Source organism: Rhinoderma darwinii, chromosome 9 (genome assembly GCF_050947455.1).
Source record: "Rhinoderma darwinii isolate aRhiDar2 chromosome 9, aRhiDar2.hap1, whole genome shotgun sequence".
Taxonomy (NCBI): Eukaryota; Metazoa; Chordata; class Amphibia; order Anura; family Rhinodermatidae; genus Rhinoderma; species Rhinoderma darwinii.
In genome coordinates this window covers 45,955,597-45,983,586 of record NC_134695.1, presented here as the reverse complement: position 1 = coordinate 45,983,586, position 27,990 = coordinate 45,955,597, and the positions used below count along the sequence as shown (strand labels likewise).

Genomic DNA, 27,990 nt, shown 5'->3' with positions numbered 1-27,990 from the left:
GATTTGCAATGCGCAAAAACCACATATAAAAAAACTCTGGTAGTAAAACACACTATTTGGAAAAAAAACTGCAAAAAAAAGTACTAAAAAAACAAAATTGTGTGTGAAGGAAGCCGAATAAGAGTCAGTCTGCCTGTACACAGCAGATGGATGGCCACCTCTCCGCAGCTAGATAGGATCCTCAAACAGCCATCAGAGGATCCGTTTTCCAGAGAGAAGGGCGGTATACATACCTCCCAACTTTTAAATTCGGGGAAAGAGGGACATTTTTAAGCCACGTCCCCTAACCACGCCCAAAATCCCGCATAAGCACATTAAATCACGGCCAGATTCTTCTTCAAATAACGAGATCATATTCTCACTGCAGATCTCTAGACTTACAAAAAAAAAAGAAACCGATGAATATCAAATATTATGTATCAGGATATTTAGTCTTTGTGTTACTTTTCCTAACTTGGCTATAACATTTGCTCATCACGGCGGCAGCTGCAGGACAAACCAATAGGCTCAGAACAATGAAAGTCAAGAGGGAGACCCTGTGGTTGATGTCTTTTCAATTGACAAGTAGCAGAGTTACATGATGGGGAGTATTTTTTTCCAGTTGTGTAACTCTGCTACCGGTCAATGGAAAAATCATCCGCCAGAGGGATAAATGTTTCCCCATGGTGGAGTACCACAAAGAAACACCTGGGAATCAGACATGATGGTGGATGACTTTTCAGCTGACAGGAAGCAGAGTTACATGAAGGGGAATTATTTTTCAATGACGTTTAGTTTCTATTGCAGGGAAGAAGACAGAAGTTGCTGGAGGTGAGAAGTTTTTTTTATTCTTCATATTACTAACTTTATTTTTATTTGTTTTGCAGGGTCCGCTGGACTGTTTGGAAAAAAATAAAATGGTCAAAGAGGGTTTTGTGGGGGAGTTCTGACTTCAATAAAAAATATTTTCTTATGTCTCTATGTTTTTTTTAATACTTTATTAGCGCCATGGTAATGGCAGTTGTCTGATTGACAGCGTCCATTAATAAGGCGGGGTTTAGCGTTAGCCAGTAAAAAGGAGGCAGCTAACCCCCCATTATTACCCTGGTACCCACCGCCACCAGGGGTATCGGGAAGAGCCGGGTACGATCCAGTACTTGACCATCTGTAGTGATGGTCGGGCACTGGGGCGGCTGCAAGCTGTTATTATGAGACTGGGAAGGGCCAAAAACAGTGGCCCTTCCCACCCTGGTAATGCTAGCCTGCTGCTGTGTTGTATCTGGCTGGTTATGAAAATGGGGGGGACGAAATCTAGTTTTCTTAATTATTTTTTTTATTTTTATTAAACGACGTGGGGTCCCCCCATTTTACATAACCTGCCAGGCACAACATAGCAGCAGGCTAGCGTTACGAGGGTGGTAGGGGCCACGGTTTTTGTCCCTTTCCAGCCTCATAATACCAGCCTGCTGCCGCTCCAGTGTCCGCCCATCACTACAGATGGTCGGGTACTGGATCGTACCCGGCTCTTCCCAGCACCCCTTGTGGCGGTGGGTACCGGGGCAAAAATGTGGGTTAGTTGCAGTCTTTTTACTGGCTAGCACTAAGCCCCGCCTGGACGTCGTCAATCAGACAAATGCCATTATCAAGGCGCTATTAAAGTATTAAAAAAACAGAGACATAAGAAAATACTTTTTTATTGAAATAAGGACTCCCCCACACGATCCTCTTTGACCATTTTATTTTTAAAAAAACGTAGATCATCGCAGTAGTCCAACGAATCTACGACTTAGTCCAAACAGTCCAGCAGAACCTGCCAAACAAAAAAAATAAAGTTGGAAAACACTCCAAATTTATCAAAGTGGTGAATGCTGTATGATAATTTTGGCGCATTTAATTAGACACTTTTCTCTTTCTTATACCACCTCTTGGTTGGCTTTGTTTACGCCAATTTTTTGTGTTAAAATTTTGGTGTCACATTTTAAGCCATTTCTATACAGATTTAAATTAAAATGTTACAAATTTTATTAGGTCAGGTTAAAACTCAAATTGATTCCCTACACCACAATATTTTTTGTTAAAATTAGCTGTCCCTATTTGTCCTGGCACAATTACTAGATTTAAATGATTTTCACTCCACGTCTTAGGAGTACTGTGACATATATTGAGTCACTATTAGGACTACGTGTCTGCAGTACGCCAGCATTTAAAGATTGATTCGTTTGTGCATTAAGAGGGCAGGTTAGGACGCAGAACTAAAATATGCAACTGCAGCAAAGTCCCCCTTTGTTGTTGTTGCATATTTTAGTTCTTTGTCCTAAGCTTTCCTCTTCACGCACAGACTAATCAATCTATAAACGATGGCGTACTGCAGACATGTAGTCCTAATAGTGATTCAATATATGTCACAGTACTCCTGGGATGTGGAGTGGAAATCATTTCTATCTAATAATTGTAATTGTACCAGAACAGAAAAGGACATCTAATTTTAACAATTACCTTTGTGGTGTAGTGGATCAATTTTGAGTTTTAACCTGACCTAATAAAATTTGTTAGATTTAAATATTGAGGATGAAAATAGGCACCTAATTTTGCCCTTAGGCTATCTGTATAGAAATTGTTAAATATGCCTTGCCAGCCATCTGAATTTTTGCCACATTTTAAGCCACACCTTCTGCTGGGCCTTTTCCTGTGAAGTCACGCCCCCTTGTGGAAAAACGTGTCTAAGACAGTTAATAAATGAAGTGTTCAGTATCTACAACAGAACTCTGGCTCAATTTAAATAGTAAATCTGCCCCATTGTCAGCATGCGGTTACTGCTGAGGTAGAGGGCCATGCCCAACTTTCTTGAGATTTAACATCTGCTTTATTCCCATTGTTTTATGAAACTCTGTGTATTCAGCTTTATGTAGAAAATGATCTGGCTCCTTAAATTCTAGTAAGTGCTCTGAAACCTGTATTAACAGTAACCTGCAACATAAATGATGAACAATAATAGGATGACGTAATAGTAAAAAGCCACAGCTGCCAGGCAATTCTGCATTCTTAATCCTATGTCTGCAGAAAGTGATCACTCATTACCTATTACAAAGAGACCTAGTCAGACATAGTATAGGCTACGAGGCGTGTGCTCACCCGCCCTGGATGGCAGGCGTCTGGCTGCGGCTTATTCCACCATTCCCATTGAAATAAACAAATACTTGGCTGACAGCTACTGTATAGAAAGTGCATGGGCACCTTAAAAACTGCAGCATATGAAATAATGACTAGTTACTGGCTCCATTAGTTTAAAATTTAGAAAAACCTGCTGATGTAGAGTCTAACGAAATAAAAAATATTGTGGATAAATATGTTCCCATGCTTATGCAGGATGACAGCCTACGATACAGTCTGCATAAAGGGTATACATTTTCCACAAGAAAAGCACCCACCTTAGATTCCCATCTATATCCAGGTATTTTACAACCAAAAAAATGAAACAGTACCTGGCTTAAAGAAACTCTGTCACCACATTGTAAGTGCTCTATCTCCTACATAAGGAGATGGGCGCTATAATGTAGGTGACAGCAGTGCTTTTTATTTAGAAAAACTATCTATTTTTACCACTTTATGAGTGATTTTTAGCTTTATGCTAATTCGTTTCTTAATGCCCCACATCCTGACAATGAATAAACATTACCTCCAGCCAGGACGTGATGTGTATTCAGAATCCTGACATGTCTGAATCTTTTCTGTGAGATTTCCAGCAAGGCAAATGTAATCTCGTGAGATTACGATGTAATTTGTTATTTAAAACGAGGTTACGTTTGCCTTGCTGGAAATCTCACAGAAAAGATTCAGACGTGTCAGGATTCTCAATACACATCACGTCCTGGCGGAAGGTGATGTATATTCATTGTCAGGACACTGCAGTAACGTTAATGTGTGTGTATGTGGCTGCACATAGCGATATAACTATATCGCTAGTGCAGTGTAAATGAATGTAGAGAAGTGTATGACGCTGATTGGTCACTGATTGGTCAGAGTCATACACTCCTCTGTACAATGCCCACTTGGGCATAAAGAAACTAATTAGCATAAAGCTAAAAATTGTTCATAATGCAGTAAAAATAGATAGTTTTTCTAAATAAAAAGCATTACTGTCACCTACATTATAGCGCCGATCTCCTTATATAGGAGATAGGGCACTTATAATGTGGTGACAGAGCCTCTTTAATACACAAGGCTTCTATAAATGTGGCGATGTTTATGCTGTAAATATGCCCACCAAATAGCAGAAATTACTAGTAAAGTTGATGGAATTGTCCATAAAATGAAAGGGTTTATTAATTGCAGCACACGTAATGTAATTTATCAGGTAGACTGTACAAACTGTAACTTGAGGCTTCTTTCACACTAGAATTAGTACACTGTACGTTTACCTTTCTTCCATCAGAGGAAGAAAGGATCAAAAGATTAAGCAACGGTTCCGTTACAATTACCATTGATTTCAATAGTAAGGCTACATTCACACGACAGTGAAAACAAATGGCCATTAAAAACAAGTTTTTCATTGTTGTTTTGCATCAGTGTGTCTCCAAATTTTCATTCATCTCAGTTCTTCTGTCCGTTTTTCATGGACGTTCAAAAAAAAAAAGAAAAAAAAAAAAAAAGAAGGATGGATGGATTTCACTTGTCAGGGTTTTTTTGTCCCAACCCCCTGAAAACACCACAGTGCCCATGTAGATAGTGCCGCAATGTCCCTAAAGATAGTGCCACAGTGCCAACTGTAGATAATGCCCACATAGGGCCAGTGCCCACATAGTACCACAATGCCCACATAGATAGTGCCATAGTTCCCACATATAAAGTGCCAGTGCCCACATAGTGTCCATTGTACATAGTGCCACAGTACCCATAGTACCACAGAGCCCACATATAAAGTGCCAGTGCCCACATAGTGTCAGAGTGACCATGTAGATAGTGCCACACCTCCCATATAGTGACACATTTCCCATGTAGATAGCTTCCCCCATGTAGATATCGCCACTGTAGCTCCCTTTAGGAGAGGAATCCCTCTGGCCGGGGATTCCGCTCATAGACAGATCACCTGACGTCTCTGTCCATATATGGACAGTGACGTCAGAGGCTTCCTCTAAGAGGAGGATTCAGGCCGGAGATTCCGATCTAGGAGTAATCCCTTGACATCACTGTTCATATATGGCGACGGGGCGTCCTCCAGAAGAGGAATCCCCGGCCAGAGCAAAAGAAGATGCCCTGCAAAGGTTAAGGCCCCATGCACACGACCGTGCCCGTAATCACGGCCCGCGATTGCGGGCACGGCTGGCCACCCGCATTTTTGGGCCTACCCCCGTACAAAGGGAGCACGGCCCGTAAAATACAAAAAATAGGACATGCTCCATAATTCCCGGCCAAGTTCTACGGCACTGACACCCATACGAAAAGGTGTCTGCGGCCAATAGAACTGAATGGGTCCGTAAAACCGCGGACCGTAATGTGAGCATGGGGCCTAACATAGCCTTTAAAGGATTTGTCCATGCAGGGGTGGTTGTTCATACTGATGACCTATCCCCAGAATAGGTCATCAGTATATGATCGGTGGGGTTCTGACACCCGGGCCCTTCACCGATCAGCTTTCCAGGCCACCTCCAGGCACTGGAAGGTGGCCTGGACACTTCAAATGAATAGGATCAGAGCAGATGTAACCCAGCACGGTCTCTATACGGTGTGCGGAGCCTTGTGCGTCCGGCAATTCATGCAATTCAAACCCTCCTTCTGGGGCTGCAACACAACAGTACTAACCACGGATCCACAGTACTGCCAGCAATGAACACATAAAAACGTACAGGATCTAGCAGAGCTATTCCTGTAAGATCCACCGTATGCCCCCTCCTCAGTAATTGATACATCACATACAGTTTTAGTGTACGGACATGACGACACATTTTATTAACACTGAAAACAAAATAATTATTTTTAAAAATACACATGAAGTCCGTGACGAGACGGGAGTGTGGTGTGAAGAGGCAGATAACATTTATAAGCTTAATAGGTACAGATGTTACAGTTCAGTATCTAACTATTTATTACATATTACCTGCTGAATTATTAAATACATAGTATATATACTAAAGCAAAGAGCCACAGGATATAGAATATTTATTTGCACTTTAAAGAACGTAACAAATTATTTTAATTTAAAAAAAATAAAACTGTAACCGCCACACTTGGAATCTTATTCTGGCCAGTTCTTACATGCAAACAAATGGGAAATAGAAGAGATTGTCTGCGATTACAAAAACATGTTGTTTTTTCCAGGAACAGCGCCACTCTTGTCCATAGTCTGTGTCTGGTATTGCAGCTTATCTACATTCAAGTGTATAGGGTCGAGCTGCAATACCAGAAGACACAGCCTATGGATAACAGTTCCACTGTTTCGGGGGAATCCACCATTATTCTAATCTTAGACAACTCCTTTAGATCCCCAGTACACGGGATGGAAATGTTGCAGATTTTTAGTGCGGATTTGAGCAAGTTTCATTCACATGCTGCAGGAAAATTTTCCGCAAGGAATTCAGAGCATGCTCATTCAGTTACGAATGTTCACAGCGGAATTTCCATTTTTCAATGAATAGGTGAAATCTGCCGCAAAACCGCTACGTTTGTGGGTACTTTTAATGTTTGTCCAATAGAATAAGTTTGCCATAGATATCAGCGGCAGTTTTACATTACCTTCATGGGACACAAAAGATAGTTCACTCCAACATAACCAATCCCGCCACCATAGACATAAAATTGTCAGCCGACCCCCAATATAGAATGTGTATGGCCAGATTGAAATCCATTCATAAAAACCGAATGTCTACGGCCAGCTTCAGCCTGAGCGGCACAAGAGTAGTCAGTCATGAGGGAACAGACATCAAGGTTACAGACTTTTGATATGGTCAAATTTACCTCATGCAAATTTGTTGTTACAGGGTGTGGATAAAGATGTGGCACATGCTAGGCCTTGTCTGACAGTGGGGATCTATAAGAGATCGGACAGGGTGGATGTGATCTGTTGGATTTCAGAACCAGAGGCGGCACTCCTCTCCCCACACTGCAACAGAATTTACATCTTAACGGGTATGGGCAGATAGTGGCCATATGCCTATGGCCAGCTTTAATAACGTTTATATCCCAACCAGCTGGTTAAACCATTAAGGCTTCGTTCACATCTGCATCAGGAGCTTTCCGTAGGAACGGAGCCCTGACTGACACAAACTGAAACCAGAGGTTTCCGTTTCCATCACCATTGATTTCAATGGTGACGTATCCGGTGCCAATGGTTTCTGTCTGTCTCTGTTGTGCAAGGGTTCCGTCGTTTTGATGGGATGAATACCGTAGTCGACGGTACAGAGCCCTGACGCAGATGTGAACATAGCCTAACTTATCCATCTCCATTATAAGTGCTGCCCCGTTCCACACCAGATCTAAAGAATGAATTGTTTAAAGTGTGGGAAAAAAATCTGAAGAGCTTATTAAATACACAAGAAAGAATACAAACTATACTTTATATACCATGCTCTATAGTCATCTTAGCGGTAGAATGCACATCTTCTACATAAAAATAAAAATAAATTGTACATGTAAAAAAAACAAACACAAAAACTAGTGATTTGTTATAATATACACCATGTATAATAAAAATAGTAATAATGAATCTCTATATATGAATTCTATATGAAAGCGTTTGGTTCATCTTCAAGCCTAAAAAAAAGTGATGTCAGGTTCAGTAGTTGTTGTTTCTGTATCAGTAGTAGGAAATCATCTGATTCTATCCTCCGCTATACTAGTCATCCCCAGCTCACATGCGAAGCTCTGATCCCGACGGTCAGTTATTGTTTAGTATCTCACCTCCTTCAAAGGGGCTGTCCCGAATGTACGTTTTACATCCCTTCCCTCCCTACATCACCCACAGACCTAAGTACAAGTGTATGTAGAGATTGCAGTGGCGCTCAAGTCCATACACCCCCCCCCCCTTCTCTCACACAGAGGCTTTCCCAGATGCAGAAGTGTCACATATGCTATATCCCAGAGAACCCCTTTAATGGTGAAGTAAAACTCAAGGAGAGAAGGTTGGGCAGTGAAGCCAATACAGTCTCGGTCTGAATAGTTAAAGGCATGGTGTCGCCCCAAAAACATGTTTTTTTTTTTAAATTTAAACATTTAGTGTGTGGGTGATTAAACATTGTTCAAATTTTTTTTATTTTTTTCGCGAGTCAGGAAATATTATAAATTTTTTCAAATTTTTCAAAATTTATAATACTACCCATTTTTGGTCACTAGATGGAGCTGTTTGGAGCTAGTTCCCAAAATTGCAGCATTGCAACATTGGGTTAAAAGCTATCGCTCTAGTGAGCGCTCAGCATCCCCCCCTCCTTTATCCTGGCTAGTGCCGGGATAAACGAGGGGTTTGAAAGGTTTAACCTGCTACACTGTGTGTCGCCATTTTTTGAGGTAACTCACAGTGTAGTAGGTTTACATGCAGTAGTAAACACACACAAACACTAACATACATTGAAATCGCTTACCTGCTCCTGCCGCCGCGGCCCGTCCGCTCCCTTTGCTGCCGCTGTCCCATGTGCACTTGTCCGGAAGCCGCGACCGGAAGTAGTAATATTACTGTCCGGCCGCGACTTCCGGTCCACAGGAAAATGGCGCCGGACGGCGCCAATTTCGAATAGGACTGTGTGGGAGCGGCGCATGCGCAGTTCCCACACAGACGCCGTACACGGCAGTCAATGGGACGGGAGCCGTTCGCAGTCCCTATGGGACTGTGGCTGCCGTATTCCATGTCTGTGTGTGTCGTTAATCGACACACACAGAAATGGAACAAAAAATGGCAGCCCCCATAGGGAAGAAAAAGTGTGAAAAAAAGAAACAGTAAAACACAAACACACAAATGAAAATAAACGTTTATATTGAGGCACTAACATCTTTAACATATAAATAAAATATTTGTGATGACACTGTTTGTGATGTTTGTGTGAAAATATTTGTGATGACAAGGGGGTTGTACGAGACTTAAAAAAAAAATATATATATTTCAAAAAATAAATTTTAGAAAACATTTAATAAAAATAAAATCTGTCCGTTTCCCTCTCAGAAACAGCGCCACTTTTTTTGAATGGGCTGTCTGGTATTGCAGCTCTACCTGTCAGCTTACAGCCAGAGCAGGTATGAAACCTGGAGAAATGAGCTAATGAACGCTTCTGTAAAGGAGTCTTTGGGGGTTCCAAGGCTGGCCTGCATTGTTAATAGATTGGACTGCATATAACATGTATTATACTCTATATTATTACATATAGGCACAGTATGGTATGTAACCGGTACCATTATTAGAACAGCTCCGCTATGCGCCGTTGCCATCCGCAGTAATAAAATACTAGTGTACTGTCTGAATACTTGGAGGTGAAGAACCCTCAGGTAAACACCACCACTGATGTTGGAGGGTTCCCAATAGTCGGATCCCCACCAGTCAAACATTTATCACCGGCCAGTGGCTGGATAGATTTATGTTCTCCGCTGGAAAACCCTTTTAAACATCACAGCGAGTTTACAGATATTTTAAAAGGGGAAATCCAGTGAATATGATCTTCTATGATGTAGATATACAGGTATGGGAGGACACCACATTGGTAAAACTTGGACTATTGATTTAAAAAAATGAAAGAACTCTATAGTGCGCTGAAACCTTGTTTGGCACTGCTCGGAGATATTGGTTGTTGAGAATCTGAAATATTAAATCGGTCAATGATTTAAATGTCATTTTACGTACAACATTGTTACATTTTCAGTGCCAATTGTGTTTGATTGCTCTATAATTTCTCATTCTGGAGACCAGTGGTGGTCAAAATCCAACATGCCTGATCCTCATTACCTGACCTCTGTGGACAGTCGAAGAACCCCCAGGTTCCAGTTAGTGGGATCTGCCAACAGTTACATGATGTGCATGGGCAGTATAAACATGTCAGACCATCATCCTGACTGGGTTTCAACATCGGGCACATTGTGGCGTCCATACGCGTAGGATCCGGTGATTCTGCTTGGCCTTAACTGGGTAAAAGTGATCCCTTACAGAAGGCACGCTTCTAGTGGGTACAATTGCATCAATTAACTTAGTTTAATACATTATACAGATGTCGTAAATGAATGAAGTCAGTCCTGGTGTAAGGACATATACAAGAACAGTATGTAAAATGAGCTTTATGGACAGTGACATTTTATGCATCTGGCGTCTAATGATCAGGATTCTCCAAATGTCCAAAATCTACAAATAAAAGTCACAAACATCGTTTCCCTTCTGACCACATTGTTATAGAAATTACGGTGGTTAAAAAAAAAATACATTTTTAAGTACATCATATTTGATGTTTAAGAAAGTATTCCAGCTGAGGACATTTTTCTATCCATCCACGTACAGGCGATAAACATTTGGCTGGTGGGGATCTGACTACTGGGAACCCACTGATCGCTAGAACAAATAACCCCAGCATTCTCCACCCGCACGACCACAGGTGTCAAGCATACGTACTGCTCTAAACAGCTCTCACCTGGCTGACTCCGCAACGCTTAGAGGCGCGGCAGTTGGACCCCACCAATCTAACATTGATCACCTATCCGGTGAATAGGCCATTGTTTTCTGCTGTAATACCCCTATACGATTACTTACACATTCTCAGTCTTATCGGAGCAGTAATCGCTACATGTAAACCCAGCCTCACTACGTAAATTCATGTATAAACCTTTTGCCTTGCATGGCGGACAAGCTGCTCTGTAGAATAATGCAGTGTGCCAGCTTCATTCCCTCTCCTGCAACTATCCCATCAGGAGTCGGAGTCTACACAAGCTCTGGTTGTGCACATGTATGCATTGTGTCTGCTTCGTACATTTGGTTATATACTAGAAGGTGCAGCCCATGTAACAATGACAGTTCAAATCCTAATGATAATCCGTATATTGCCGCTGAATGGTTTGTTCCTCACACGCCGGAATCAATGCTCTATGAAAGCGCACACAGTACATGCCAACTGAAGTAAATTACTTGGCACAGGCTTTTCTTTCTGCGTGCCAACAACACGGTTTTGACATTTAAAGAACTTTATAGTAAAGATTAAAAGGGGAAGAAGAGGAAAGATCTGGCTCCCACATTACCTCTATTACTTTGCATTTTCCTCTCCGTTTTTATCAGAATTTCAGTTTGGAAATATTTTAATATACACAGTCAGTGTCCCAACACGAGGCTGTACATAAACTAATGGACCTGACCATTCTAATTCCCTTTAAAATCACAGGATTTTTGATGGCTAACCTAGACCGTTTTTCAGATAACATGAAGCGGATCTGTCAGGTTGAACACAACGTCCTACGTTACAGCGCAGGAGGATTGGGGCAGATTAATATATAGAATTGTGGGAGAGGATTCAGAACATCTAATTCTTTAAAACCCTGCTCTCTGATCTTATGGGTCTGGGGGCGGCTATATCAGCGTGAACGTGTATACATGACAGGCTGTCAATCACTCAGTAACCCTGCCCTCGGGACTCCATCTCAGAGACAGCAGGGATTTAACTCAATAAATTACATGTTATACAGAAATTTTTCCCATAAAATGACATCTGAATCTCCCCAGCTCCTCCTGCTAGATCATGCTGCCTGCAGGTAGATAGTGCAACACGTTCAATGTGACTGATCCGCCATAATGATGCTGCAGACAATCAATGTACAAAGTGTCAGTTAAAAAGACACTAAAGTTATATAGTGGGGATAAAAAATACAGACGTCCATCTAGTAAAAGAAAAAAAATAATTCTAGCAATAGCTGCCATATTGTCTTCATTGATTTGGTTTTTCTCCATATTAAAATGTATGTATATAAAAGTGTGAAGGTGGTGGTGAGGGGTACCTGTAGCCAAACCCCCAGTTTTAAAGTCTAGGGAGGGGGGGTGGTTCTGTCGCAGAAGGCTTTTCCCAATGCTCTGTGTGACCGAGAGACCAGCTAAAATAAATTTTAAAGGCCTCATGCACACAACAAAGCTGTCCCTACTCTTGAGTTTCACAGGCACTACATGAGCTGCCATATGATGCCCCCAAACCGCACTATATTTGAAACACGTCTCTATAATATGGCATGTGATAGAAAATGGCACAATTATTTCTCGCAAGGATTACGCAATAAAAACCTCCATATGCCTCTGTATGAAATAAGAGGCATATGGAGGTACAGTATGGGCCCATAGATTTAATATGCTAAAGATGGAGAAGAAAGGGAGGCAACAGACCCATGTTTTATCTGACAGACTTTTTAAGGGCTTGGGAAAAATAGGTAACTGGCCCCTCCTCATTGATTATTGGGTTTAGTGTCCCTTTAACTAGTGCCAAGTGTGATACACTTTATAAGGTCTAAAGTATGCTGGTGAAAAATTAACAAATAAACATAATAAGAATTAAAAATGCACTAAAATGCCTGTTACTTATAAAAACAGATACTTTGACTTGTGATACTTCGGTCACGTTATGTCAGGTATAGAATATTTCCAGTTTTGATACGTGGCGGAGTATGACGATCAAAGGCCGTCTGCATTGCTTCAGATTTGGCTTGGAATTTGGTTTTAAGGCAATGATGGTGATTTTCAGAAGGCAGAGTTGACATTAGGGGACCATGAATAGTGCATCTCCGAAGACTGATAGTTTACACTCGAGGACTTGCTAGAAAGTACGGGGCCACCGCATGAACTGTTCTCCGGCAGGAAGATGAGCGACAGGATCAATCAATGCATTAGGTGTTTGAGAGAATAGGACAATGTCCATGAGGAAAAAATGGCTTCTGATGTTTCACCTATTACGTTGGCACAAATGAATGGTTTGATGCGGTGTGATGTGTTGAATATACATATACAGTTCAAAGCTTGGCATCCAGGTATTCTAGGAGGTTGAAAGCAACGGATGGCATGAGTTTTTTCTGCACCAGCAGGAGGTTAGGACTGCAGGACGTGATGGGTCAACAGATGGAGTGCAATAGTAGAAGTCCATAGACAGGTTAGTATGGCTCAGACTTCAGACTCTTGTAGAGGCAACAGGTGAAAATCATTCCAAATACCTAAGGAGCAAATTCAAGACAAGAAGAACAACGATTATGCTCAAAATATAGACATTAGATATCACATCATGCACTTTGGACTGTCATGTACCTTACAGAATATAAATAGCGTAAACATAAGGCTTTATTCACATGGGGGTATCACCGCTCTATTAAAGCCGTATGTTTACTGACAAAATCATGAAATTCCATTAGGGAAAACCAGGAAGGTCTTCCTACATTCTCCTGGCAGGATCCAATCCTGTTCATGCTGCAAAATAGGAGGCATTCACATGAAGCCACAACATGCCCATGAGAAGAAAAAATTAAAGGGAATGTATCACCTCCATATAGTGACTTTTTTTTTTTTTAATCTGTTTTTCTTTTTTGATTGTAGATGACTTTCTGTACATGATCATAGGGGCAGCCACCATCTTGGCTAAACTACTGTTAATAGCATTTAGAGATATCCATGTTGACCATAGGAAACTGAACAGGAGGGGGACTCATTGACTGCTACTGGAGAGTGTTATGGGCATGCTCTGTGACCTGTGTAGAGGTCATTGTGAAGGAAGGGATAGGAGGGGAGCTGTGTCCATCACCTATTGTCAATGTTGGCTCCTGGCCATAGAGGTGTTACTTGTCATTGTAATCCTGCCTGTGATAAGAAAAAAACTTCTAAAAAGTGATCTCTACAGAACAGGAAGTGTTAGACCTCGTTCACATCTGTTTCGGGACCCTGTTCACGGGTTCTGACGGACCTTTCTGTCAGAGAAACCCATGAACGGAATCCTAACAAACAAACAAACAAAACAAACGGAAACCACAGGTTTCAATGGTGATGGATCTGGTGCAAATGGTTTCCTTTGTCACCGTTGTGTAAGGGTTCTGTTGTTTTGGTGGAATGAATAGCGCAGTCGACTACGATATTGATTCAGTCAAAACAACAGAACCCTTAAACATCGGTGACAAACGGAAACCAATTGCACTGGATCCGTCACCATTGAAAGCAATGGTGATGCAAACGGACACCTGTGGTTTCCGTTTGTTTCAGCTTGGATTCCGTTCATGGGTACCCCTGATGGAAAGGTCCGACGGAACCCATGAAAGGAATCTCGAAGCAGATGTGAACGAAGCCCAAGTCTATTGTAAAGCTCAGTGGCCAGAGTGAAAGCTGCAAGATTTTAGGACTATTTTTTTTTAATAAACACTCCTCAACATTGAAACTGCAACACCAAGAAAAACAAGCCACAAAGTTATGCAAATCGAGTAAGTAGCAGGTGTCACTAAGGCCTGCAAATGATCACATTTTCAAGCACCAGCTCCAATCTGTGGCATGGGGGAGGGGCATAAAAGCCAGATTGAAAGCAAAGGTTTTTTTAGCCACATGAAACCGCAAAAATCGGATCAAGTCGACGTGCCAGTTATCGCCACTTGTCGCAAACTGAGAGGGACAGAATCCTTGAACTGAGAGACCTTGGTGTATCACTGCGGCAGATCTCTACGCGCCTAGGCCGAGATGTCAGCACTATTCAACTTTGCGTGTCCCGGAGGTTAGGAGAACACCAGCAGATGGGGATGACAGCAAGAGCTGCGTGGAGGCGAACCTCTGCACGGACGGATCGTCAGATTGGTAGAGTCGCACAGTGATCCATTCTGTACTGCAAGTGAAATTGGACATCACATCCCAAGCCTAGGGCGGCAACCAGTTTAGGCACAAACCATCAGAAAGCGTTTGCACAACATTGGGCTACAAAACAGATGTCCAGCTACAGGTGTTTGATTGACCACACGCCAGCACTCTCAATGGCCATCATGGTGCACAGCAAGACGCCAATGGAGGTTGGAATGGAGGTCTATCCTCTTCAACGATGAGTCCCGCTTTTGTCTCGGACGCAGTGATAACCAGAGATTAGTCTGAAGACCACGTGGGCAACTCCATGATGCGGCCTTCACAAGGGAATGTCACACCGGTCCTAGTCCCGTGGATTATGGTGTGGGGTGGCATAATGTACGGTAGCCAGACCCCTCTAGTCTTCATTTCAGGTGCACTACCAGCTTGGCGTTACATTGATGTGTTTGTGGAACCAGTCGTACGGCCATTTCTCCAAAGTGTCCCAGAAGTAGTCTTTCAATAGGATAACGCCAGGCCGCTTGTTGCTCGTTCTAATGTGAGCAGCCTGCATGGCCTAAACGTGCTACCATGGCCTGCAGCGTCTCTGGACTTGTCTTCCATCGAGCACATCTGGGACGTCATTGGTCGGCAATTGCAAAGGGAGCTGCCATCAGCCAATCTTGATGATTTGCATGCCCAAGTGTATTCAGTGTGGCATAACAGTCCTCAGAAACCATTAATAACCTCATTGATAGTACGCCAAGGCGTGTAAGTGCGTGTATTTCTGCACGTGACGCTCATACTTAATAAATCAAGATATTTGGAATATTTTGTTTCCATTTTTTGATCATTTGCATATCATTAACATGTCTATCCATCATGTGATTTCCAAAATTCCAAAACTTTTCCTTCTTAGTGTTGCAATTTCAATGTTGTGGAGTGTAGATAATAACATAGAAAATAAAATAACAAAAATTTTAAAAAAAAATATGTTAAACATAAAAACTTGATTTAAACAATAGGTCATTTTCTGATGACACTTTTCATTTAAGCAGATTGAAATGTTATTTAATGCCACAAAAACATGACAGGTTGCGCTGCGGAGTTAAGGGGCCGCACTGTTGGTGGGTGAAATTCTAATACAACAAGGTTGTCTATGTTGGTGCTACTTTACTGAACATTCGAGACAGGCTCCAACAGGCTCTGAGGATGTGACATTGTAACTCTAATTACGCATCAGTTGCTAGAGAAATGCAGAGAAAAAAAAAGTCAAGCCAGGAAGATCTTGCAGAAGAGGAACACGGATGAAAAAAAACGGATGACACACAGAAACCACAATGACAGAACACAGACAGATTTTTGCAGATGCAAATCGGACGCGCTCATGTAAATAAGGCCTTAAAGGGGTTTTCTCATGAGGGACATTTATGGCACATCCACAGGACAGGTCATAAATGTCCATGATGGAAAAAGCCCTTTAACCAAATTCTCTTCCTGCTTGATAACATGCTGCAGCTCTGGTAGTCAAATACTCAGAATAAAGATATACACAAGATATAAGAATTCTCAGATCTAGAATGAAAACGTAATGGCCGCTAGAAAGATATAATCACCGGACACTACACCCTAGCAGGAGATGCCACTATGGGAAATGCTCACAATGAAGCGGCTTTGTGGCATCATCATGGGCTGCGGTCAACTTTTTTCTCTATAATATCTACATCTGCTCAATGATTCCGTAACGAAGATGATGTGCGTGTATACACAGACATTGGAAAGACTCCGTAGACTGCAGTGGATATAACCGGTATAAGAAATCAGTAGTCACCCCCCCCCCCCACCCCTTTATGCAAAAAAAAAAAAAAAAAAAGGTTACCTGTACAAAACCAATGCCTAAGCCCACAGCTCCTATAATAAGCAGATGAGATCGGATGAAGGTTTCCAGTTTGGTGATGCAGCCGCCCTGTGAAGAGGAAAGGATCATATTTATCCATCGGTTTCCATACATGCTGGAGGCGAGTGATGTCATCAGCTCGTCCTACTTGTTATCCGAATATCACGGTGGACAATATAGTACACTATTTCCTTGTGCATTTTTTACTTTAGCCTTCTCGTTCTACATTTTAAAGACAATAATTTCTGTAAATTTTGCCGTAATCATGTATCCAGTTATAAGCCTAATAGATGCAATATGCTGGGACAATGGTTCCCCACCTCGACTTTGTAGATGTTTGATGGATGTTCTCGGATCCCACATTTAGTGGTAACCGTTTTACAGCAGCTGTCGGGAACCAGACGCCCCTCAGATTCCTTGGAATTGATCCAAACACTCTCCCTCCAGTCCTGAGAATTATTACTGCCACAACACTTAAACTTAACAAGAGAAAACAACAAGTCAGGAAGCCATGAACAATGTGAGATGCGTTCATTAAAAACAGAGGAAAAATGGAAAATAGATTGAAAGTTTGTATGTTTGGGACAGACAAATTACAGGGGCTTTACAGTTTTATGTAACTAAAGCTTTAAGGGTTTTTTTGTCCGCTTTAGACAATACCTTTTTGTTAGAAGGGTCCCCTGACAATACTCTGATCACAGGGGTACTGGGTAGACCTCCAGAGTGAGAGATGCTTTATGTAGCTGCTCTCTGCTCTGGCTGACAGGTGAGGTTCATGAACAGAGTACCCACCTCTATTATTTCAGAATTCCCTAATGGGGTATTTGAAGATGGCTTTTCTAAACCCACAGGATAGGTAATAAATAGATGATCAGTGGTGGTCTGACTGCTGGGACCCCACCGATCACAACATCTGGCTTACTTTGCTGTCCCTTGGAGCCCCATATGAATGGAGAGCTCCCTTCGTTTCTACGGGGCTGCCGAAGATCGTGCTTAGCAGCCCCATAGAAATTAAAGGAGCGCTGGCCGAGCATGTGTACTACCGCTCCATGCCTATAGGGCTCCCAGGAATGGCAAAGTAAGCTAGTGATCGGTGGGGAATCTTAGCGGTTGTACCCCCACTGATCACCTATTTGTCACCTATGGGGAAACCCCTTTAAGTGTATAACAGCTCTCTCTTATAATGAGCCATCCACCTCGGCACACCATCAGGACAGAGTTTTAAATTCTAGACGTAAAAATGTTTCCATTCACTGAAGGCAACCACATATCTTGAAAACTATTCAGAATTAAAATACAATATTGCATGGTTTTTTTTATTATACAATTAATAAGCTTTATTTACATAAAACCAAATAAGGAATTTTGTGATCTGAAAAAGATATATTAAAAAAAAGTGTGTAGACAATGTCCATACCTACATTTATATGTGAAAAATTAAATACTGCACAAAACTTCCCTTACCTCCTGCTGAAGCTGGTCTACTGCGTTGGTCACTTTGTCCTCTCCCGGCTGTTTGTACTTCATGGTCATGGTTTTCTTCAGGCTTTGCTTCAGTTCATCATTCAGCTGCAGAGACAATAGGACATTACTTAGTATAACAGAGAACATGTCTACACCGGACAAGCTTCATCTCAAAATACACTAAAGCAATTCAATCTTCAGTCTCCCTACAGGAATTGTCAGCACATAAACATTTACAGGGTCTGGCGGCAATCGCATTAAGGTCGAGATCACACACAGTGTTTTGATGCAGTTTTTGGTGCAATTTTTGGCTGGTTCTTTTCAGCCAAACACAGGAGTGCACACAAAAGACAGGAGATGCGTCAGTCTGATCTTTGTACCTTTTCTTCCTTTTGGACCCACTTCTGGCTTGGACTAAGGCCTCATGCACACGACCGTAGCCATGTGCACTGTCGTGATTTTCAAGTCAGACGGCCAGCGAGTGTCACCCGCGAGCCGCTGCAAATCGTGGGCCGTGCACATTGCCACGTGCATTCATTTCTTTGAGCCTGGACCACAAAACACGACCGTAATAAGACACGTCCGTTGTTTTTGCGATCCAGACTCCACGGTCGTGTGCATGGGCCCATTGAAATGAATGGGGCCGCAATTCACCTGCAGATTTGCGGCCGCAAAAATATGTGTGTGCGCATGGGGCCTAAAAACGGTGTGTGTGATCCTGGTCTAATAGTGTATACTCATTACATGTAAAGCAATACAAATGGGCAATATCTATAATACAAACAATTGGGAAACGAAAATAAATCAAAACTAAATGGTCCATGTGATATCCTACCAAAAAGTGCAATTGTGTGATCAAGTAGACATTTTTGTTATATTTTAACTATTTTTCTGCATGTCCCATATTATTCCCATTGCCTCCAGTGTTTGATCTACAGCCGTGATTACTGTATGGTCAGTAGCATCATTTTATATTATGAGACATAATGCAACAATTAGGCTTTTACAGCAAAACTATATTGAATAAAGTGGCCAAAAGCAACCAATCGGATCACAGCATTCATTTTTCAACTGGCCTTACAAAAATGAGACCTGAAATCTGATTGGTTATTTGGACTAGTTTCCTTCATACAGAACACATGTTAGGGTTGCATACAATGCCCTGGATTTTTTTTTCTTTGAACAATATGTCTGTCCAAAGTGGATGAACTTTTCATAGATCATTTCGGGGGTTTAGGCCATTGAGGAAAGTATATTTATTACCTGAGAGCAGAACGGAGCACACTGCGGCATGGAGAGAGAGACAGGGACAGAGCAAGTGTGAGACACAAGTATATACAGTAAACACACACATAAGCAGCATGCGGGAAGGGACAGATTGGAAAGAAGCTGGTGTTTGGGGTGAGGGGGCAGACACCCAATTATTCACCAACTACTACATATAGTTTCATAGCGTTACTTTTACCACCCTGAATCCACCTCATGTAGTACCCCATCATTTTTAGGTAACGGTTACAATCAGTCACGGCAGAGCAACTTCATAAATTTGTGCAGTATGACGGGTCATGCCTCTGGATCTCATATTTCCGCTGTGGCCTTGGTTTTCTGGTGCCATATGCCATGACTGACCTGACATTTTATATATATTTTTTGCATACAGAGCAGAAAAAGATCCCAGAACAAGGATATTACGAGTCACAGCAAAACATGCTCTGCAAAAACAAGAGGATATCCTGCCATGACCAATCCTTTTTTTTTTTTTTTGCTTGCTCCCACAACATCAACATTTCTGCCATAGACAGAGCAGGCTGTGTTACCGCTGTAGTGGGCCCAGGGGCTATGCTGGGGGAAGGCTGGTGGGGCAAATATCAGGTGCTGGGTAGTGCAGGGGCATCAATGAGAAGCCAGCAGAGCTGGGAGACAGAAAGTACTAAAGAAACAACTAGAAATAAGACTTTGTCTAGTGGGACTAGTGTTGTTTAGAGTTATCCGATCCACAAAATCATGGAAGGGAGTCACAGTGAATTGTGACTGTACGAACGTTGTCAGTAGGTGGTGTCATAGCAAATAGTGCAATGACCCTACATAATTTATCCCATCGCAGCTCAAGTCTCTTACCCAATTAATAAAAGCCAGTTAAAAGTGCCTGCTGTGCAGGGAAGGAGCAATTTATTGCATCCTAATGCACACGACCGGGTTTATTTGTCCGTGTGCTATCCGCAATTTTGCGGATAGCACATGGATCCATTCATTTATATGGCCCCATGCACACGACCGTGATCTTAACTGATCCATGTGGGCGCCGCAAAAACCCGGGACATGTAATTTTACGGTCAGTATTGCAGATCATGTGACCTACTCAAGGGGTTGTGACAAACTGGTGGCATCAATTCCAGCCTTCCTTTTTTTCTTGCAGATCTGTGAATACTGATGACAAATGGATGCCCTACGGAAGTTGTTTTATTTTTTGCGAAAGAAAATGGACCACAAATACAGACAACAGATCCGTGGTTTTGCGGTCCACAAAATCACCACGGCCGTGTGCATTAGGCCTAAAATCATAATGCAATTATATTCTAAAAACTTACGATTCATTACACTTCCGTAATTAGAGGAATAAGACCACAATTTTTAATACCCTCAAAAATAGGGTTAAAAAATTAGGTTAAAAAAAACCAAAACATAAAACACCCTTTCAAATAAAATAATAATGGTATTTTGAAATAGTCTGACTTTTGCCACCGCGCACTGATATTACGCTTCTTTACAATAACACACGTCTCTATGGGGCCCCAATGTGTAAATGTGGTTACATATTTGTTTATGACAGACATCTCCTAATCCCTGGCAGGTGTGGGTGGTGTGCAGTCTGCAGTCAGGGAAGCTTGTGGTAAGCGATGTAATTACCCATTTATCATGCATGAGCGTGCCGCCACATGTGCCCTCTTACTTAATCAAATAAATCAGAATTACACCCCTACTGCCCTGTGGCTGCCTAGAATCAGGACTCCAACTAGTAATTAAATTCAAGAGCTAAAAAAAAACATACAAATTGAGCTAAAATAGTTCAGATAAATGGTCACATCGAGTACAGATATGCTGCTCCAGATTCCTCACTTTTTATAAAAATAAAAATCTCATTTAACGTGCACATAGCACATCACCGTCTAATTCCCATTTACTGTAGTTTATTCCGCACACAGCTCTACATGGTCAGATCATATCTATTCTTTATACACACACACAATCAGCCTTAGAATTAAAACCACGAACAGGTGGGGGGTGGGGGGGGGCGTTTAATCTAATTAATTCGCCCTCAAGGCCTCTGAGGATAGCTGTTTTTTTAACGTTAATCTGCCCCGTCCGAAAAGCTGCGTCCCGTTCTGTCCCTACTTCCCCACGGAAATGCTGTGCTATACTGAACAAAATGATACAGTAAAGAACAGCAGTTCCGTGAGGAAGCAGAGACTCCTAGTATATAGCCACACCACCCTGTATATACTCAATACCCCCCCCTTGTAGATAGCGCCACCACCCGCTGTAGATAAAACCCCCACCTCCCCTTTACTTTTCACACCACTCCCCCACCCCTTGCAGATCGCAAGGGTGGAGTGGGCACTGTGTCACTATCTACAGGGACATTGCTGCACTATCTACATGGGCACTGTGGTCTTTTCAGGGTATTGGAACAAACAAGACCCTGACAAAGAAAATCCATTTGGAGACACTGATGCAAAATGGACATAAAAACGGACAATTGATCAGTTTTTAATGGCCATTTACTTGCACTGGCGTGTGACTGCAGCCTAAAGGACTGATGCCAGGAGTCCCGTTCACATGTACCGTGGTTGGGCCGGGAAATCCGGCTGACACACGGACCGTTTTTCACGGTCGTGTGAATCCGGCCTTAATGTAATTTATTTAAAACCCCATCGTGGGGCCGGTACAGCACAGGGTCCTGCTCAGACTTCAGACACTATAATGTAACCTCGCCACAGAGCGCCCGCTCAGCGCTATCTGCCTGGCCCTGCTGCAATTTACACTGTCCTCGCCTGCAATGTCGGAGACCGGCTGAGGTGATGACGGGCATAGGGGGATGTTAGTGCACGCAGCGCAACATTGATTATAGATTCTGTTAACCTGTTCCCTGCCGGGGACCACAGAAGTTATAATTAATTAGATACACATTTTTTCCAATTGTATTTCTAATAAAAAAAAAGTATTTGCAAAGGTTAAAAGTTGTGAAGTTACGTACAAATCTAGCAATATATTTTAAAGAGTTATTTATATAAAGAAAATAATTTATTAAATTATCTGTTGGTATTACTGTTAAATAAACGGAAAGAAATAAGAAAATAGAGATACAAATCGAAAAAATATGGACCCTAATATTGAAAAAAAATCTAAATTTCATTTTTTGGCAAAATCACCCAGCCCTACTGACAGGTGAATCGAACAACATTGATTATTTCTTTACAATGGCTGTCAAGTGATGGGATATATTAGGCAGCAAGTGAACAGTCAGTTCTTGAAGTTGATGTGTTGGAAGCAGGAAAAATGGTCCAGGGTAAGGATCTGAGCGACTTTGACAAGAGTCAAATTGTGATGTCTGGATGACGGGGTCAGAGAATCTCCAAAACAGTCAGTCTTGTAGGGTATTCCCGGTATGCAGTGGTTCGTTCCTACCAAAAGTGCTCCAAGGATGAACAAGCGGTGAACCAGCAACAACGTCAAGGGGTGATAAGGCTCATTGATGCACACGGTGGGTAAAGTCTAGTACATCTGGTCTGATCCCCCAGAAGTACTACTGTAGCGCAAATTGCTGAAGAGCTTCATGTAGACTATGATAGAAAGGTGTCACAACACACAGTGCATCACAACATGTATATATGAGGCTGTGTAGCCCCAGACCGGTCATCGTACCCATGCTGACCCATGTCCACCGCCAAAATCACTACAATTGGCACATGAGTATCAGAACTGGACTATGGAGCAATGGAAGAGGGTGGCCGGGTCTGATGAATCACGTTTTCTTTTAAATAATGTGGATGGCCGGGTGCGTGTGCGTCGCTTACGTGGGGATGCTCTATGGAAAGAAGGAGAACTGGCGGAGGCAGTGTGATGCTCTGGGCAATGTACTGCTGAGAAACCTTGGGTCCTGGCATTCATGCGGATGTTACTTGGACACGTACAATATACCTAAACATTGTTGCAGACCAAGTACACCTCTTCATGGAAGTAGTACATAAAACACACACACAAATGAGAATCATGAACAGAGCTAATGGGGAATTTAATTAATTCTATTCCTCGCCCAGCCCTAGCGGCCGCCCACACTCTTCTCCAGCAACAACAGCTGATCACCGAAGTTTAGGCTGCTGGCCCAATGGAGATCAGATGATTGCTAGTAAAAATTTTGACAACCACTTAAATTCTCTCGTCGTGAAGTGTAAGATGTCATTGTCACACTGCCACTAACAGCTTTCATGAAATGAGGGTTTATGCTTTTTTTTTTTTTGCAAAGCTATATCTTATAAAGAACATTTACAGTAAGAGGAAAAAAATATTCTACAACCTCCAGAGCTGTAATCGAGCACCCACAGCAGTCTACGTGGCCCTACTATACTCTCGTGTGCCTTATATTTCATAAGAAGGCATATGGAAGTTTTTTTACTGTTCCATATGAAGAGCGGGATGTTTGTCCTGCATTACATTTTCTAATATTGTAGTTTGCACCAATGCAAGGTTTAGAAACAAACCCCAAGTTTTGTAGCGATTTTTCACCTCTGTTACTACGTGAATTGTCAGGGAGAACACTGTAGATATGGATTTGGTATTTATTTTACGAATTTTAAGTAGTTGATTTATAGCATTGAATCGGTGCCCCACCAAGAGTTGCTCCTTTATTTTATATTGCTCTTTTTCAAGAATATATCCGGCTGATTACATTTCAGATATTGTGACTGGAGGGATTGCAGCGGACTCCATTGACTGTCATTTAATATATTGATCAGCTGTCTTCAGCCTGTGCCATGGGGCACTATAAATACCGCCTATAGTGTACAAGTTCATTTATGGTTTTAATACCCATTTTCTATCTTGCTAACTGCTTTATGAGAAGTATAGTCATATGATATAGTAGGACAATGCGTGTTTTGGTTAAACACATACCGAAAAGCTGCAACACGTTCGTGTGCATCTTTCTTGCTCTGCATCAGTTCCCTCCTCCCCTCCCCATAGACTTCTATGGGCAGCGCCTGTGTCTCTGCTCCCCATCCATAGACTTTTATGGGCAGGCTGTTAGGAGACACTCCCTACTTTCTGCTGTCCGTCAATTCTGCTCTGTATCTAGAGATGGATTTTGCTTGACAACAGGAGTGGACAGCAGATTACAGGAAGGGAGACACCTAGTGGCAGTACTTCACAGAACTTGCATGACTAAAACAACTAAATTTTAACAGTATGTAAATTACAACGTTGATCTATATCAGATATACTATTAGATCAGCCCAAGTCGTTTGAAACGTTAGTGGCCATTAAAGCATTACACAGTGATACCAGGGTGAGCATGGTACCAATCAGTGGATCTCTCTATTGCCTCCATATGCTCTAATGGGGCATATAAACGTTTGGTTTTTTTCTCAGCAGGAAACCCCTTTAATAATAAGAATAATACATTAAAAAAAACACTCAACAAAACATAAGATATTGGCATCATCATCAGTCTGCACTTACCTGCTGGTAGTATATATAGGCCAGGATACCTGCCAGAATCTCCAAGATGAAGATGCAGAGCAACAGGATAAAATACTAAAACAAGAAACAAAAAAAACAAAAAACAGAACATATGGTGGCTTAGAGCTATGGACAAATAGTTTTGTCTAATTATTCACATATATAAAAGTAATCTTTTACATAAATTATTCAGTCTAAATTTCTACAGCAAAACGGTCAGTGACAGGTTTGTCAGCATTCAACTGTGCTTAAAAATCCATAGACTGAAGACTTTGTTACATTCGACTGCCATCCGAACGTTACAGAGGACACAGTGACGCACATGGCTGAGGCCTGTATGCAGCCGGCTCTTTCCAAAATATAGCAAAGAATGCTGGGGAGTAAATGGAATGTTCAGACACACATTGCTCATTACTGCCACTAGGTGGCAGTGCAATTAGAGAACATTTAGGATCCAGAAGAGTGACTAATAATTTATAAATGGGGGGGGGGGTGTAAGAGAGAAGAAGGGGGGGGCATACACTGTTCACATTCCTGACATTACACTAGCATTACACAGACCTGCCCAGGATACAGACTCGCTCTGTAAACACACTCGCACTTCTATACACCTTAACAAATGCCGCCTGCCCAGACCACCACTTCATAGCAATACTCTGTTACAAGAAGCCGGCTGGTCAGGTTAAAATGTTTTATGACTGCCATTTCTTCAGTGCATTACATTTAAGCCATCTCCTTAGTCTTACTTTTAATAGTAAATTATAATAATAATCTTTATTTAGCGCTACCATATTCCGAAATGGTGCAATTAAAAACTAACTCGTCCTGCAAAAAATAATCCCTCACACGGAGAAGTCTAATTTAAAAAAAAAAAAAAAGTCACGGCTTCAAAGAGGCGGCGATCGAAAACATTTAAAAAAAATAAATAAATAAAAATCGCTTGGTCATTGAGGCCCAAAATAGGCTGGTCCCTAAAGGGTTAACATTGCAATTATTAGGGTTTCCAGGCTTGGAAAAGGTATGATGTTTCCGTGGTTTCGGCTGTATTTCAGCCCGGTGATCTCACTTCTGCTTAATTCCTTTTTTATTTCTTCAAAGCAACTAAAGCCCAGTGTACAGTTTCCACTAGTATACTCACCACTTTAAGCAGACCTTTTCTTTCCTTAAAGGTTGCACAGCATCCAAGAAAGCCAGTTACCATGACAACAGCGCCAGCAATGACAAGGATGTATGCGGTGGCGGCGTACATACTGGACGGTAAAAGGCTGATGTAGTCACCTTTCTGAACCAGTGTCCATACTCCTACAGCCATGACAGCAAGGCCTGCCAGCTGTATATAAATAAAAAGACACAAACGGCGAAACAATGAGCAGCAGAGAATTATATAAACTTGGTGATGTAAAAAGAGCCATATAAGAAACAAACATTATAAAACATGCTCTGTGGTGCGAGGCCTCGGACTAGCACGGAGTGACTGCATGGACTGTCCAGAAATCATGTAAATGAGTGCAATGCAATAGTGCCAAGATGCGGTCAGCTGCAATGGATGGACATATGGGGATAGCCAAAAAGACCAAACCGGGTTCCGCACCTCTGTGAAACCATGGACTGATACCTATGCTGTAGAAACCATGGACTGATACCTATGCTGTAGAAACCATGGACTGATACCAATGCTGTAGAAACCATGGACTGATACCTATGCTGTAGAAACCATGGGCTGATACCTATGCTGTAGAAACCATGGGCTGATACCTATGCTGTAGAAACCATGGGCTGATACCTATGCTGTAGAAACCATGGACTGATACCTATGCTGTAGAAACCATGGACTGATACCTATGCTGTAGAAACCATGGACTGATACCTATGCTGTAGAAACCATGGACTGATACCTATGCTGTAGAAACCATGGACTGATACCTATGCTGTAGAAACCATGGACTGATACCTATGCTGTAGAAACCATGGACTGATACCTATGCTGTAGAAACCATGGACTGATACCTATGCTGTGGAAACCATGGACTGATACCTATGCTGTGGAAACCATGGACTGATACCTATGCTGTGGAAACCATGGACTGATACCTATGCTGTAGAAGCCATGGACTGATACCTATGCTGTAGAAACCATGGACCGATACCTATGCTGTGGAAACCATGGGCCGATACCTATGCTGTGGAAACCATGGGCCGATACCTATGCTGTAGAAGCCATGGGCCGATACCTATGCTGTAGAAGCCATGGACCGATACCTATGCTGTAGAAACCATGGACCGATACCTATGCTGTAGAAGCCATGGACCGATACCTATGCTGTAGAAACCATGGACCGATACCTATGCTGTAGAAGCCATGGACCGATACCTATGCTGTAGAAACCATGGACCGATACCTATGCTGTAGAAGCCATGGACCGATACCTATGCTGTAGAAACCATGGGCCGATACCTATGCTGTAGAAACCATGGGCCGATACCTATGCTGTAGAAACTATGGGCTGATACCTATGCTGTAGAAACCATGGGCTGATACCTATGCTGTAGAAACCATGGGCTGATACCTATGCTGTAGAAACCATGGGCTGATACCTATGCTGTAGAAACCATGGACTGATACCTATGCTGTAGAAACCATGGACTGATACCTATGCTGTAGAAACCATGGGCTGATACCTATGCTGTAGAAGCCATGGACCGATACCTATGCTGTAGAAACCATGGACCGATACCTATGCTGTAGAAACCATGGACTGATACCTATGCTGTAGAAACCATGGACTGATACCTATGCTGTAGAAACCATGGACTGATACCTATGCTGTGGAAACCATGGACTGATACCTATGCTGTAGAAACCATGGACTGATACCTATGCTGTAGAAACCATGGACTGATACCTATGCTGTGGAAACCATGGGCCGATACCTATGCTGTGGAAACCATGGGCCGATACCTATGCTGTAGAAGCCATGGACCGATACCTATGCTGTAGAAACCATGGACTGATACCTATGCTGTGGAAACCATGGGCCGATACCTATGCTGTAGAAGCCATGGACCGATACCTATGCTGTAGAAACCATGGACCGATACCTATGCTGTAGAAACCATGGACCGATACCTATGCTGTAGAAGCCATGGACCGATACCTATGCTGTAGAAACCATGGACCGATACCTAT

At 42.2% G+C, this 27,990-nt stretch overlaps 1 protein-coding gene across 2 annotated transcripts in view; it reads right to left on the bottom strand.

Annotated features, from left to right (window-relative positions):
* Positions 1 to 10,117: 10,117 nt before the first annotated feature.
* The window catches only part of CD151 (CD151 molecule (Raph blood group)), a 39,728-nt gene continuing 21,855 nt past the window's right edge, over positions 10,118 to 27,990 (bottom strand). Inside the window, exons 3-9 of one of the 2 annotated variants that reach the window (XM_075837600.1) lie at positions 25,942 to 26,133; positions 24,804 to 24,878; positions 19,332 to 19,352; positions 18,069 to 18,173; positions 16,925 to 17,083; positions 16,587 to 16,673; positions 10,118 to 13,116 (exon numbers count right to left, since the gene is read on the bottom strand). In XM_075837600.1, the coding sequence (XP_075693715.1) occupies positions 13,057 to 13,116; positions 16,587 to 16,673; positions 16,925 to 17,083; positions 18,069 to 18,173; positions 19,332 to 19,352; positions 24,804 to 24,878; positions 25,942 to 26,133 (699 nt within the window). In that variant the 3' untranslated portion in view covers positions 10,118 to 13,056. The remainder of the gene's footprint in view (positions 13,117 to 16,586; positions 16,674 to 16,924; positions 17,084 to 18,068; positions 18,174 to 19,331; positions 19,353 to 24,803; positions 24,879 to 25,941; positions 26,134 to 27,990) is intronic. The other variant, XM_075837601.1, reaches the window with a different exon arrangement.